This window comes from Dipodomys ordii, unplaced genomic scaffold (genome assembly GCF_000151885.1).
Source record: "Dipodomys ordii isolate 6190 unplaced genomic scaffold, Dord_2.0 Scaffold34, whole genome shotgun sequence".
NCBI lineage: Eukaryota > Metazoa > Chordata > Mammalia > Rodentia > Heteromyidae > Dipodomys > Dipodomys ordii.
In genome coordinates, this window is record NW_012267250.1 from 15,042,422 (window position 1) to 15,057,217 (window position 14,796).

At 47.7% G+C, this 14,796-nt stretch overlaps 1 protein-coding gene across 1 annotated transcript in view; it reads left to right on the top strand.

The window, feature by feature from the left end:
• The first annotated feature begins 10 nt into the window (after positions 1-10).
• Hk1 (hexokinase 1) overlaps positions 11-14,796 on the top strand; it is a 58,692-nt gene continuing 43,906 nt past the window's right edge. The window contains exon 1 of the mRNA XM_013017169.1: positions 11-126. Within this exon, the coding sequence (XP_012872623.1) occupies positions 64-126 (63 nt within the window). The 5' untranslated portion in view covers positions 11-63. The remainder of the gene's footprint in view (positions 127-14,796) is intronic.

Below are 14,796 nucleotides of genomic sequence, written 5' to 3' on the forward strand. Positions count from 1 at the left end.
CCCCGGCTGCGGAGGACCAGCCGGCCGCGCACGTCTGCCGCCCGGCGCCCCCCGACCGCCAGCATGATCGCCGCGCAGCTCCTAGCCTATTACTTCACCGAGCTGAAGGATGACCAAGTCAAAAAGGTGAGCCCCGCCCGGGCCACCCCCGCCCTCGCCCCCGCCCGCCGCAGCCTCCCGCATCCGCTCGCCGCCGCCGCTTCCATCCTCCCGCGCTCGGCCTCCCCCAGGCCAGCGGCTGGTTGGATGAGAGGCCTCGCCCTGGGGTTCCCCCCCACACCCCCGCATGGTGTGCGTGTGCACGCGTGCGTGTGTCTGTGTGTGAGTTGAGGGCGGCCCGAGGACCCCCCGACACCGCGTTGCTTGCTGCAATGCCCTTGAGACGGGACCGGGGATGGCAGAGGGGCCTCGGGGCCGCACCTGGGGGCCGGCTGCGCGGGGACCGGCGGCGCGGCCCACGGGGCCTGTTTGGAAGGGTCTGAGCCCCGTGGGCGGAGGGAGGCGTGATCACAGACATGCTGCTGGGGAGGTGAGGGGGGGTGCTGGCTGGACGACAGGCACCCCATATTTGGGGTTCCCCCCGCCCCGCCCCAGAAGCTATCACCAGGGCTCCCCTGGCAGTTGCAGCTGCTCTTAATCTGAAGACCCGATGACCCGCCTGGCTTTCCGGAGCGGAGCGGGGCGGGAGGGGGGGGTTGGGGGAGGTGGCTACCGGAAACTTTGCTCCTAGGCCTCAGGTCTCCAGCCCCACGTCTGAATGGAATTTTTTTTCTTTTATTCCTCTGAAGCTTCAGTTTCCAGCCAGCCCCAGGTTCAGAGCTCAAATAAGAGACCTTCATCCCTCGGGTAGGATGAAGGCCTTGACGTGGACGTGTGGCATGGGTGTTCTCAGCAGTACATCACCCTATCCTGGGGGTTGTCACTGGGGACTGCTACTGTCTAGTGTTAAATACTATCCTCTGGCGGCTCTTGAAGGTGTCTGCCACCCTTCTGCCAATTTGGTATTGTATTTTCCAGAAACTGCCTAAGCCCGTAGGGAAAGACACCTCTATTTTTATCAGGGCTAGGTATGGCACAAGCTCTTTTACCCACCTGGATAACATTATTGCTAGGGTTAGCAGGGACCGACCGACAAAGTCAAACTGTCTCAGATGTTCAAAGTAGTCCTATCTACAGGAGAGGCGGGAGGGACAGACCTTGGTTTTCTGCTTTACAGTCTACAGTAGGGCCTTGTCCACAAGACTTCCTCACTTGGCACTTTAGGAAGTAGGCCTTCCTTGGGGCAGTGAGTGACCTCATCAAGGTCACCCAGCCAGTTAGGGGTGGAGTCAGGGCGGGGTTCCTGCCTCCCTCCACCTAAGAACTTGATCAGGACTCCTAGAAGTCAGCTGGGGGGATGGGGGGAATGCTGAGAGACTAGGCCCCTGCACCTTGATCATACATTTTGTGCTGTGTGGGGAACCAGAAGTAGGATAGTTATGCGCTAGGCTTAGGAATATGCCTTGAAGGTCGAGTTGTGAAACCCTAGGTGCAGTCACTTGTGTGGTGCATTCTGGTTACTGCCTTCTGAGAGGAGCCTTGCAAGCAAAAGCATGCCTTTCAATGGTGGTGTGCATCATGGGTGCTTCTCCCCCTGGGAAGGGGAGACAGGCCCCCTTACATGTTCAGTGTGTATTAAGAAGTCTCTAGAAGCCAAACATTTCCTGTCCTCCTGCAACGTTTTGGGTCCTTTATTGCCCAGGACAGCAGGTCCCTGGATTGGGGCCAGAAGGACTTTTTGTCAGTTGTGGGGCCTGAATTCTGGGCCTGGGAGCTGTCCCTCAGCTCTCCAGCTCAAGGCTAGAGCTCTACCACTTGAACCACAGTGCCACTTCCGGGTTTTTCTGCTTATGTGTTGCTGAGGAATAGAACCCAGGGCCCATGCATGCAAGGCAAGCACTCTATCACTGAGCCACCTTCCCAGCCCCACAGAAGGACTTTTGTAAACCTTTCAGCATCCACACCTACCACTTGTGGGACCTTGGGTTGCTCTGGTTGCTCCCTGCCTGGTTGTCATGTGGTGCTCAGCAGCTGAGGTGAGCTAAAGTTGGGATCGGATTCAATGGACATCAGACTTGGAGTATCTAGTGTAGCCTTGGGAGGACTGCGCTATGTACTTCTGTGTATGCACATTCTACCAGGCCAGGCCACGTAGATATCTTAAGTGTATGATTTTTTTTTTATCTCCCTAATCCTAAATCCTGCTCACTCAAAAGTTTGTGATCCCTTATCCCTTTCTTTTAGCTGCTGAACCTTACTGGAGGAGAGAGAATCCTGAGACCAAAAAGTTAACATTATTGGCAGGTTCTTAACAAACAAAAACCAACCAGCAAACAGAAACCCAAATGGCTTAGACCTTTTCGTATGGGGCAGTATGTTGGTTCCTGCACCAGAGTGCCACCTTCACCTGCATGCTGGGTTAGGTAGCACTGCCATGTATGAGTGTGGTCCCTGGGAGCCTCGTGGGCTTCCTGAGGATAAGCACATAGTATGTGTTTTGATGACTCCGTCAGTGTTACACCCTGAAAAAGGCTGGCTGGGTGCAGGACTTCAAGCCCAGTGTGTTACCCTGTGTTCCAGAGGGGTCGGCCATGATGATTCAGCCCTCCAGCCCCAGGTAGACTCTGGGGCTCCAGAGAACACACCTGACATTCTCCTATTCCTTTGGTAATCCATGCTTGGGCTTCTGGCTCTCCAGTAGGAGGAAGGAGGGTGGGGTCATGCTGGGATTGCTCACAATACCACAGCTGCCACCAGGGGGTACATTTCTTTCTTTACTGATTCAGCCTCACAAAGTGTGTTTCCAGGCTGAAATAGTCTTGAGCCTCCATATTCCAGGAAGCATCTCACACTGTTGGGTGATGGGTGCCCAAGTATAAAGCATGTTTTCCTTTCATTCTTCCTATGGTATTTGGAGGGAAAAGAGGAGGCAGGTGTGTGCTTGTGAACCCCCCCCCCCCCATTCACTAAATGCTAGTTGTGCAGTCAGGGGCAGGTCCTTTGACCTCTAAGTGACTTTTAACATTCCTCTCTCCTGCCAGCTTCCTCCATTTGGCTTAGCCCTGACAGACTTGGAGGAGGATGTAGGATAGTGTGTTGTTTGTTTAGAAAATGAAGATGGGTCCTGGAAGGTCAGAAAGAAAGAAGCTTTAAAGAAAGGTTAGATTTCCTTTTCCCTGGGTTTGTCCCCGTGGCAAGCAAATACTAATGGATTTTCTCTGGGTCGGATCTCCTGGCCCAACCCTAAGTAATCCCCATTAGGAGGTGGACAAACAGGTGTCATTTGCCTAGTAGCCCAACCCAGGAGTCCTTGAGTCCTTGGCCCAGGAAGTGTGGGGTAGATTATGCTTAGTAATGAAAGGGCCACCCCAGGTCCATGTCCTCAGAGCCTAGGGAACAGGCTGGTTCCTTATTGCTGTGGAAAGAGGCGAGAGTTACACAATTATGAAAAATGTGTCAGACACCTTTTATCCTGGTAGTGTGTGTATAGTGAAGCATCCTTGGTGAGTCTTCAGTTTCTAGTCCCTGGTGCCGCCATCTTGGGGCTTCTCCCCCACAGCCGCCTGTCATCGTCTGGATCACTCAGGAATGTCGTGAGGGAATAAAGTGGGCAGGCGGGTGGCTGGGAGCTGCTTCCACGTCTGACCATGCTGCATGGTGCTCCCTCCTACGCTCCTGCTGTTCTCAGGGAAGCATGGGTGGCTTTTCCCCCAAAAGACTCATTGGGTGTGACTAGGACTGTCTGGATATGTGTGTGCATGCACACGTGCGTGCTCTTGTGTGCCTTGCTGGTAGAATTAACCTCTGGAGCCAACACTGAGCATGCCTGAGGTTGACCTGGGAGAGCTGTTGGGTACAGAGGCAACTATATACCTCTATGTCCCAGAATCAGCAGTGATCAGATGATTGATTTGTGGTCATTGATTTGCGGCACCTTAGAATCAAATCCAATCATGTCTTTAGAAAAGGTTGGAGTCCTTTATTATGTTCAGGATACTGTGCTAGACTAAGGTGACAGCTATAAATGAGGCAGAAGGGGTCCCTTTTCTCATGATACACAAGTAATTATTTGTTGTCTACAGATATATACAAAGCACATGAACCACAATGTGTAGAACACTGGCTGCTTTGGAGGCCTGAGGGGAGGGGTGGTCATACTGTGGGAGGGAAGGTCACTGGTAATCAAGCAGGGCTCCGGATGTGTTAATCTGAAAAAGTGTGGGCTTAGTCTGTTTGGGGAAGTAGGTGAGGTGCCCACTGCCTTCCAGGCTAGTAAACTACAGTATCAGGGTCTTTGAGGCCATTTAATATATACTGGGTTGTGTTTATTGTATCTGGTCTTTGGCTCACCTGTATAAACAAGGATATCATATTTTGAAACTTTGTAAAGTGGAGTTAGATAGATAGTAGCCAAAATGTAGGTTTTTTTTTCTCTTTCTGTCTTTAATGGTTGTTTAGATCTGAGCATCCTAAAGTACATTGTGTATCATCTCATATCAGTTATTTATACATATATACATATGCATAGAGAGATATTGCATTATAAATATTTTAAATGCACAAATATACTGCTAGACATTTGTTTTCATTTGATCATTCAAAAACCTTAAGGAGAAGCAGGCAGATTTCTGCAGGGCCCCCCAAAAAAAGTGTCCGCAGGGCAGTGCAGAAAAGCGGGGCCAACTCCCTCCCTCCCTCCCTCCCTTCTTTCCTTCTTTCCTTCCTTTCTGTCATGGATCTTGAACTCTGGGCCTGGGCGCTGTCCCTCAGCTCTCCAGCTCAAGGCTAGTGCTCTACCACTTGAGCCATAGCACTACATCCGGCTTTTTCTGTTTATGTGGTGCTAAGGAATTGAACCCAGGGCCTCATGCATGCAAGGCAAGCATTCTACCACTGAGCCACCTTCCCAGCCCCTCAACTGTTTCTTAATATTATTTTAGGAAAGGCTTATTTGATTCTGTGGCTGATGAACTTAGAAGGTTCTCAAACAACAAAGAAATAACAAACATGCTTTGCAAGGTTGTCAGAGCAGACAGTATTAGTCCTGGGCATTGGGCTTGCTTTCTTCCTTGCACCCTCCTTGTGTGCTGCTGGGGTAGAAGGGTTGAGAGCAGAGCTTTCATTCCTCATACAGATACAGGGCTAAGAGACCCACCCAGAGGAGAACCTTTTCCTAAGCTTGCAAGGAAATCAGGAATGGAATACAAAAGGTTCATCTTGCTGCCTCTGCTTCCTCTAGGAGAAAACTCAACAGTGCTGATTTTAGTAGTTTATCTTAGAACTTGCATTTTAGGGATGGGAAGGTGGCTCAGTGGTAGAGCGCTTGCCTTGCATGCATGAGGCCCTGGGTTCGATTCCTCAGCAGCACATAAGAAAAAAACCGGAAGTGGCGCTGTGGCTCAAGTGGATGCGCTAGCCTTGAGCTTGAGCTGAAGGGCTGAGGGACAGCGTCCAGGCCCAGAGTTCAGGCCCCACGAACAGACCAAAAAAAAAACTTGCATTTTAGGGCTGGGAAGGTGGCTCAGTGGTAGAGCGCTTGCCTTGCATGCATGAGGCCCTGGGTTCGATTCCTCAGCAGCACATAAGAAAAAAACCGGAAGTGGCGCTGTGGCTCAAGTGGATGCGCTAGCCTTGAGCTTGAGCTGAAGGGCTGAGGGACAGCGTCCAGGCCCAGAGTTCAGGCCCCACGAACAGACCAAAAAAAAAAAAAAAAAAAAAGAACTTGCATTTTAGTTTTCTCCACAAATGAAAAATATCTGTAGGTTAGTTTTTATTTTGATATACTTGAAGCACATTGAAAAAAAAGTTGAGGTTAACATAACAAGCACATGTGCACCCAGTATTTAGTGCGAGAAGTTAGACAAGATTACAGTTAACATCATAGATATTCTTGCAGGCAAAGCCCTTCCAGCATCTCTTGGGGCTCATTTTCTCCCTTCAGAGGTGACCTCTGTCCTGAATTGGGCATTTGTCATTCCATGAATGCTTTTATACTTTTATTACATCTGCATGCATCTGTATGTAGCATATTGTATTGTTTTATATACGTTTTAACCATTTGTAAATGCTATTTCACCTTGCGTATTGCTTTTTATGGCCTCATGTTTTATAATTGGTGTTATATAGATGTGTGTGTGTGTATACATATATATATATATATATGTATGTATGTATAGCCAACTTGCCTTTTTTTTTTTTTTTTGGTGCCAGTCATGGGACTAGAACTGAGGGCCTTTGCACTGTCCCTGAGCTGCTTTTTTGCTCAAGGCTAGCACTCTACCACTTGAGTCACAGTGCCACTTCTGGCTTTTTCTGTTTTATGTGGCACTGAGGAATCAAACCCAGGGCTTCATGTATGCTAGGCAAGCACTCTACCAATAAGCCACAGTCCCAGCCCCCAACTTGCCTTTTTTAAGTCTAACATTATATTTTGGTATTTTTTTCATGTTCACCCTCATAACTCTCATTCATTTAAACTTTTGTGTGTTTTTATATTGTATATACATGCGTCACAATTAATTTATCCATTCTTTTGATGGGCAGTTAGGTATCTAATTTTTCACCTAACAGTGTCTCTGAACACTCAAACAATGGTAGCTAGCATTTGAGCAACTTTCTCTAGGTCCTGACCTGGCCTTGTTCCTCAGACTGGAGTTACTAACTGGGGCACTAAGCTTTTTATCAGATTTTGCCAAATTACCATCCTCCAGGCCATGCCATATTACGCTCCCATGAGCATGTGGGGTTGCCGTTGTTCACGCCAACCCTTTGTGAACTTGTAATCCATCGTTCTCAGTCTGTTTCCTTCCTCAGTCATTTCCACGCATGTTACAGCATGGTAGCTTAGTTTAAAATTAGCTCACTTCCTAAAGCCCCTTATCAAACAGCCCTGGTTGCAGAGTTTCACTCAGTGACCCTGACAGCTGTCATTGTGAGCCTCATTGTGAGCTGGGCAGGCAGGGGCGGCTGCAGAGGAGGGCTAGGACAGCCCTTTGGTAAAGATCCCTAGAATTCAACATGTGGGCTCTAGCTTCTGTACCCTCTCTTTCTGAGTGGATCCACCTTTGGTAGGGCAGGCCTGTCTCTCCCTAAATATGTCCAGGCCTCTTCAGAGGCAGCAGCTTCTTTCTATCTTTCCTAAAAGGAGAGGGTGGCTGTACCCCTGTGGCCAGGCCTGGCCGGGAAGGGAAAGGAATGGTGAAGTCTGCAGCCCTGTCCATTGCAAACAGAAGCTGAGTTGGCCCTGTGCAGACAGAAAATGTGGGCTCTGGCTCATCTCAGTCCATGCCAGCTGCAGGATCCAGATGCTCAGACCAGTGGGGAACCCATGGAGCTAATCAAACTAATCAAGGCCACCCTGTATGATGGATGCTCTTAGCGCTCTAAATCCCCACAAGAAAAGGTAGAGTCTGTGTTTAGACCTGTGGAGCATGACAAAAGGGGCTCTGCTTTATTTTCATTTGGACTATAAATTACATACCATGGATTTTTGTTGTTGTTGCTTTGTTCTTTGAGACAGTTTTACTATGTAGCTACCATGTGGCCTTAAACTTGCTGTCCTCCTGCTTCAGCCTCCCAAACCTGGATTATAGGCATGTGTCACTTCACCTGGCTTCAAGGCACTCCATCTTAAAAGTATACAGTTCAGTAGTATCTAATACATTCATAAGGGGGTGTAACCAGTGCCACCATCCTGCTCTAAAATACTTTCATCCCTCCCAGGGATTCTTTTTTTTATTATCTTTAAGTAGTTATACAAAGAAGTTTCCATTTTACAATACAAGTACATGAGTACAAAGTGTCTGACAACATTGTCACCCAGGGGTTCTTTTGATGCCTTCAGATTCCTCCTTCCCTTCAGTTCCTGGCAACCACTCATTTTCATCTACTTTCTTGTTTGTGGATTTGCCTCTTCTGGACATTTCATCAAAATGTGATTATACAAAATGTGGCCTTTTGTGTCTGGTTTCTTTTCCCTTAGCGTGTTTCTGAGGTCTATCCATGCCAATGCATGATTGTCTCTGTAGGTCACACTTTATCTCTGTGCCAGTAAGTAGATGGTGTTTGAATTGTTTCTCCACTGGGCTTTTATGAATAGTGCTGCTGTGAACAGTTATGTATGGGTTTTCCTGGACATGTGTTTTCATATCTCTTGGGTATGTATGTAGGAGTGAGTTCCTGGGAGAGTCGTGCTTTTCACTTCCTGGAGGAAGGCATCATCTGCATTGAGAAAAGAGAAAACACACACACACACACACACACATCCATCCTGGGAAATGCTAACCACACAACTGGTGGACAGAAGTGTCCCCCCCATGGGGCTGGGAAGGTGGCTCAGTGGTAGAGCGCATGCCTTGCATGCCAGAGGCCCTGGGTTTGATTCCTCAGCACCACATAAGCAAAAAGAAAAAAGCCGGAAGTGATGCTGTGGCTCAAGTGGTAGAGCGCTAGTCTTGAGCTGAAGAGCTGAGGGACAGCGCCCAGGCCCAGAGTTCAGGCCCCATGACTGGACCCCCCCCCCAAAAAAAAAGAAGTGGCCCCACTAGGTCCCCTGATTGTGCAGCTTAGGAGAACAGATTCAAGGAGGGAAAGGCAGGGGGAGGTGGGGCAGAGCTGGCTTGTTTGGGTTCATTCAAGTCCTATGACTCGTGGACACCTTGCCCATCCTGCCTACTCCCTATTGCTCGGTGTGGGTGACCCCTTCTCTGGGAAAGGAAATACAATGAGATGCTGGGGATTTGCCATTCTCCTCCCCCAATTATTTTCCTGTACCCTTCTCTCATTCTTGTTAACATTTAAAAGAGGAACCCTCCCCCAATATGATTACCCTGGAAGAAGGCCCCCAAACCCTTTCTAATGTCTACTGGAAGCCTCTGTGTAAATGTAACTGTCAATTTCATGATTGATTGACACATGGAGGTTGCCTTAAGTGGAATTACTTGCATACTTCATTTCTCTCCTGGTTGCTGGCTCCTTCAGGGACCTTGTCAACATGGGTGGGGTAAGTGGATTAGGAGAACCAGGTCACCATTATAATAAAGACCTCACCACCTCTTGCAAAATAAGCCTGGATGTAGATATTTCTTCTTGCATTTTATCTGGAGAGTAGGTAAGGCCCATAAAGTGGAGTTGACAGGATCTCCTTGGCCAGAAAGCAGTCAGAGCCAGTATAGAGACATAGCCTCCTTGATCTGCCCTCCATGCATGGATCTTACTCTACATTCAAAACCAGAACTATGGATGGTTTCCCCTAGTTGTTTGTTTGTTTAACGAGTGCCAATCCTAGGGCTTGAGCTCAAGGCCTGGGCACTGTCCCTAAGCTTTTGTGCTCAAGGATGGTATTCTACCACTTAAGATACACCTTCACTTTTGGCTCTTTGCTGGTTAATTGGAGATGAGAGTCTCAGGGACTACCTTCCCAAGTTGGCTTCAAACCACAATCCTCAGATCTCAACTTCTTGTGTAGCTAGGTGTGAGCCACTTGTGGTAATTGCCAGGCTATGTGTTTTAAATTTTTTTCTTTATTATTGTTATTGTTATAAAGGAGATGTACAGAGGGGTTACATAAATCAGGTAAGGAGTATTTTTTTGGGGGGACCATTCGTGAGGCCTGAACTCTGGGCCTGGGCGCTGTCCCTCAGCTCTTCAGCTCAAGGCTAGTGCTCTACCACTTGAGCCATAGCATCACTTCCGGCTTTTTTCTTTTTGCTTATGTGGTGCTGAGGAATCAAACCCAGGGCCTCATGCATGCAAGGCAGGTGCTCTACCACTGAACCACCTTCCCAGCCCTATTTTTTTGACATCACTTCTTCCCTCACTCTCTCCCAGTTTTTCTCTCCATTCCCATTCATAAGTTGTATAGTGCATTTTCAGCATAGTGTCCAGTGAGTACCATTGCTGTATTTGTTCACCCTTTGTTCCTCCATTTCTGTGTCCCCCTTACACTCCTAAAGAGACATAAATGAACAAACAGAACAAAAAGGAAAGAAAACAAAATCAGCAAAAAAGAAAAAAAAAAACCTCTTGTTTTCATTTCTTGGAGTTCATTTTGATAAATACTGTTTTGTATGATCAGAGACACACAGGCATTGTGCCTTTCTGTTCCTCTCCTAAGAGTGTCCTCCTTTGGTCTCACTGTGTGCAAATGTGTGATATATTATGTCCTAGTAGTTTAGATCTAGCTTCTGAATATGAGAAAAAGAAAATATGTCCATTTATCTCTTGAGGTTGGCTGACCTCACTTAACATGATTTGTTCTAGAGCCATCCATTTCATTTATTTGTTTGTTTATTTTTCAGACAAGGTTTCCCTTTGTAGTACAGGTGGGCCTTGAACTTCCTGCCTTAGTCTCTCAAGTACTAGGATTACAGGTATGCAGCACTGTGCTCAGCTTCCCCAGTTTTTCTCCAATGGATCATACCCTCTTTGTCCATGCTTTATTTCATGTCTGACCATTTCCTTTCTTCTTTCTTGTTTTCTTTTGGTGGGATTGAAGTTTGAACTTGACCTTAATTTTGCTAGCCACATGTCCTACTACTAGAGCCATACCCCTGGACCTTCATTTTCTTATGAAGACTCCTATATCACATAAAACATTCATTTATAAATTTTCTTACTGATCTCCCTTTTATGGTAGGAGGCTCCTACCCCAATTCCCCCTGCATGGTGCTCTGCTTTGTAGCAGCCTCTCAGTAGAAACCACTAGTGTCATGGCAGGCTCCTAGAGTGGAGCCATCTGAAGGGCGGAGCGCTGCCTTCCAGGGGCACAGCCACCAGTCCCTATAGCTGCCAATCACTTGAATGTGTATGCTGGGAGATGGTGCTCATACCTGTAATCATAGTTACTTAGGAGATTGAGGGCTAAGAATCCCAGTACAAAGCCAGCCTAGGAAAGTCCATGAGACTCTTATCACCAGTTGACCAGTGGAAAACCAAACCAAACCAAAACAACAGCAGCTATGTCTCAAGTGGCAGAGCACTAGACTTGAATGAAAAAGCAGCTCAGGTCTTGTGTTCAAGCCCCCCCAGTACTGGCATAAAACAATAAAATAAAAATCTCATTAATGTTTTGGGGGAGTTTAAGGCTATAGCTTGGTGGTAGAGCACTTGCCTGGCATGTGTATGACCTTGGGAAAGTAATAATATTGATGACTTGTTCTAGTAGCATTTTGGATCTACTGGATTGAATAAAGTATTATTTTTCACCTGTTTCTTGTCAAGGTGGTTACTGAAGAATTTTGTTACCATCTGTATCAGTATTAGGGCTTAAACTCTACCTTCTTCTCTTGCTTGGCTTATTTTTTGCTAAGGCTGGCACTTTTCTACTTGAGCCACAGTTCCACTTCTGGCTTTTTGCTGGGTAAGGTAAGAGTCTCAGGAACTTTTTTGCCCTGGCTGACTTTGAATTTCAGCTGAGTAGCTGAGATTACACGTGTGAGCCACCAGTGTCTAGTTTATGTCTTCCGTTCTATTCCTGCTAGATAGCGAATTTGATGGCTCAGAGGTGTGGACTCACTGAATTCAAAACCCTAATACTGAAAAAAGGAAAAATAGGAAGGAATGCGCAGACGCTTTGCACCGAAAGCAGCGAGTTCCCGTGGGTCCTTGAGCTTCAGTTTCCTCATCTGTCAGATGGGGGTGATTCCTGCCTGTTACCTGCCCAGCTAATCAGCTTAGAGAATGGATGTGGCGAGGGTACACATGCCAGGTTGGCTTGGCACTCACCTGGGCTGTCTTGAGCAGAGCTGGCTGGGTGCCATTCAGCCTCCAGCTCGCACTATGAGAGCTTCTGGGGCCCTGGCCATGTGGGTCTGGGGAATGTCAGTGCTGTAGGGCACGTGCCCACCATGTGGGAGAGCCAGGTGAAACCTTCCCCTTGCTGCCTTACTGAAGGGAACACAGCTAGAAGGAACTGCTGTGGGTCCTCAATGTCACTTACATGAGTGGCCCCAAGGGCTTTCCATTTCCCTGCAGTGTTTGTGACCTACAGCAGGGGACAGGAAACCTGCCTGTACTTCAGATGTCCTCCTCCCTCATTTTTGCCTAGGACACTGGGGATTGTGGGCTGGTCGTCTTTGGAGCCAACATACTGCAGGCTGGGGATCGAGCCTGTTTTTCCTGCCCTGCCACATTCTAGGGCTGCTGTGTGTGTGCCCTCCAGGGCACTGCCAGCCTTTTATAGTTTTATCCAGCTCATGGTGACAGTTTTTTTCCTAGGCATGGATTGACTACTGTCACCAGCCTGGGAGCTCCTTACTGGTGCCAAGGTCACCTGGAGAACCTTGGGCCTGACCTTAGAGCCTTACTCTGGTCCTCCTGGTTGGAGGAGACTGGGGAATAAGGGAAGGAGCACTGAGTTCGGAGTCGGAAGCCCATGCTGTCCTGCTTGCTAGGTGATTGGGACAATTTTGCTTGATTGTATGTAAAGTCTGGGCTTCTGTGTAAGGTGAAGTCATTACCATCTGTGTAGATGGTACCTTACCATCGGTGTAGATTTTGGATGGGGCTAGGTGCCCAGCATGGACCTGGTCACACATTCCTCCTTATGGCCTTATCACCAGATGCAGGTAAAGGTTTGTGAAGTTTCCCTCTAAAAAATAGGGACTCCTCACTTAAGAATAGGGATCGTAAACCAGATGTCAGTGGCTCACAACTGTAATCCTAACCTACTCAGGAGGCTGAGATCTGAGGAGTATAGTTTTACTCTAGCCTGGGCAGGAAAGTCTGTGAGGCTTTTGATTCTAATTAATCAGCAAAAAGCCAGAAGTGGAATTGTGGTTCAAGTGGTAGAGCACTAGCCTTGAGTGGAAAAGCTAAGGGATGGTGCCCACGTCCTAAGTTCAAGCCTAATACAAGACAGACAGACAGACAGACACACACACACACACACATGAATGGGGAGCTTTGTTTTCTTCCTGATTTGTTATGAGTAAACAAAGTTGCATAAACAGTCTTTGGGGCTCAGTCGGTAACCATTGAAACCAAACCCGCAGTTCAGGTGTGTGAGCAACAGGAAAGTAGTGCAGGAGGCTGGCATACCCTAAGGGATTTAGGTATTTTTGCATATTCGTTTCTTCTTTAGTGCGTTTGTACTGAGGAGAGTTTACAGTGGAATTGGTTTTTCTCAAGCACATTTCCTCTGTGATCTGCAGTATTTCAGCAGTTTTTAGGAAGCTTGAGCAGGAACAGGAGCCTCCTAATCAGCCTCTAGTGTCCCTCAAGCCTCAGCCAGCAAGGGAGATGTTTTGAGAGGAAGAAATACACCTCAGAGGTGCTAGAGATGGCACTAAAGTGTTGGCCGTTAGGGGCAGAGGAATTCCTAAGCCAGCAAACCCTGTGAAACCTCCCTGGGTTAGGTGCCATCAGAGGCCTCCTGCCCAGCAGAGGAGCTACCCCGCCCAGCCGAGAGTCACCATGTGGCACCATCCCCGGGGCTTGAGAGCACACAAAGGACAGAAAGCGCAGCCCTTGTGTGCCTATACTCCTATCAGAGCAGAAGTGTGGGCCATGCACGATCAGAAAAGAAATCAGCTGGGGCCAGCTGAGTGCTCTGTAGTAACATCAATGTCTCAGGGATTAGGAGAGGTCAGTGAAGGGTTGGGTGGAGTGGAGTGTGTGCTCAGCACAAGGTCAGTTTGGATGTGGCTTTGAGAGAAAGAGCCATAGCATTACAAGGTTGCCAGAGGAGGATGGCTGAGGGCTTCCCTCAGCTTCCCATGTTCTGTGCAAAACTACAAGTCCTTGAGCCACAAGTCAGTAGCATTTCAGTGTCTCACAAGGAGAGTTTCAAAGGTGAAAGTTTTATCAAGTATTTATTTTAATATTACAGGGGAAAGTAAGGAGATGTGGAAAAAGAGAGAAATATTTCCTGCTCCCCATGCAAGAAATGGGAGTTAAAATTTTAAATAGGGACTCTTCTCTGTGGTCTTCATACTGGGAGAATGCATCAGGTCTGAGGTGTGGCCACCCCCAGCCCTTAGACTGTGGTTCTGCCTGGCCTGGATGGGCTACTTATTATTCTAAAATACAGAGATGCGTCTGAGCTGGCATGAAACCATAGATGGGTTTTCAGGCTTTCTTTTCTGGGATAAGCATCTCACCTTTCCATCTCTACCCATTTGTGGAGGTTCTTAGCTTTTTACCATTCCAAAAGAGGAGGCAGGGTTTAGATTTCCTCATCCTTGTCTTAGCATATAAAAGTAGGAAAAGCCGGGCGTCCGTGGCTCATGACTGTTATCCTACCTATTCAGGAGGTCAAGATCTGAGGATCACAGTTCAAAGCCAGCCCGGGCAGGAAACTCTGTGAGACCCTTATCTCCAGTAAACCACTAGAAAACTGAGGTGGCTCTGTGGCTTAAGCGGTAGAGCACTCAAAAGCGCCCAAGCCCAGAGTTCAAGCCCCACGACCACAAAAAAAAAAAAAAGAAAAGAAAAGAAAAAGTAGGAAAGTGGAAGGGAGCTTAACTGCTTTTTTAGTTTACTTCCTGGTTTCACCTTCAGAGTCTGGCACCAAGCCTGGAGGGTTAGGATGGGGGTGGGGAAGTAAAAAAACGAAACAACAAAAACGCAAACCAACAAGCAAAACAAAAAAACCCACACTGATACCTGTCAGAATGTTTGAATGTTTGTTAGGTAGGAAAATGATCCTAGGATGGAAAACTCTGTTTCTGTGTATCGTTTGTCTGTCTCTTGTCTCTGTCTGTCTGTCTGTCTGTCTGTCTGTCTGTCTCTCATTTTCTGGAGCTTGGAGGAAAACTT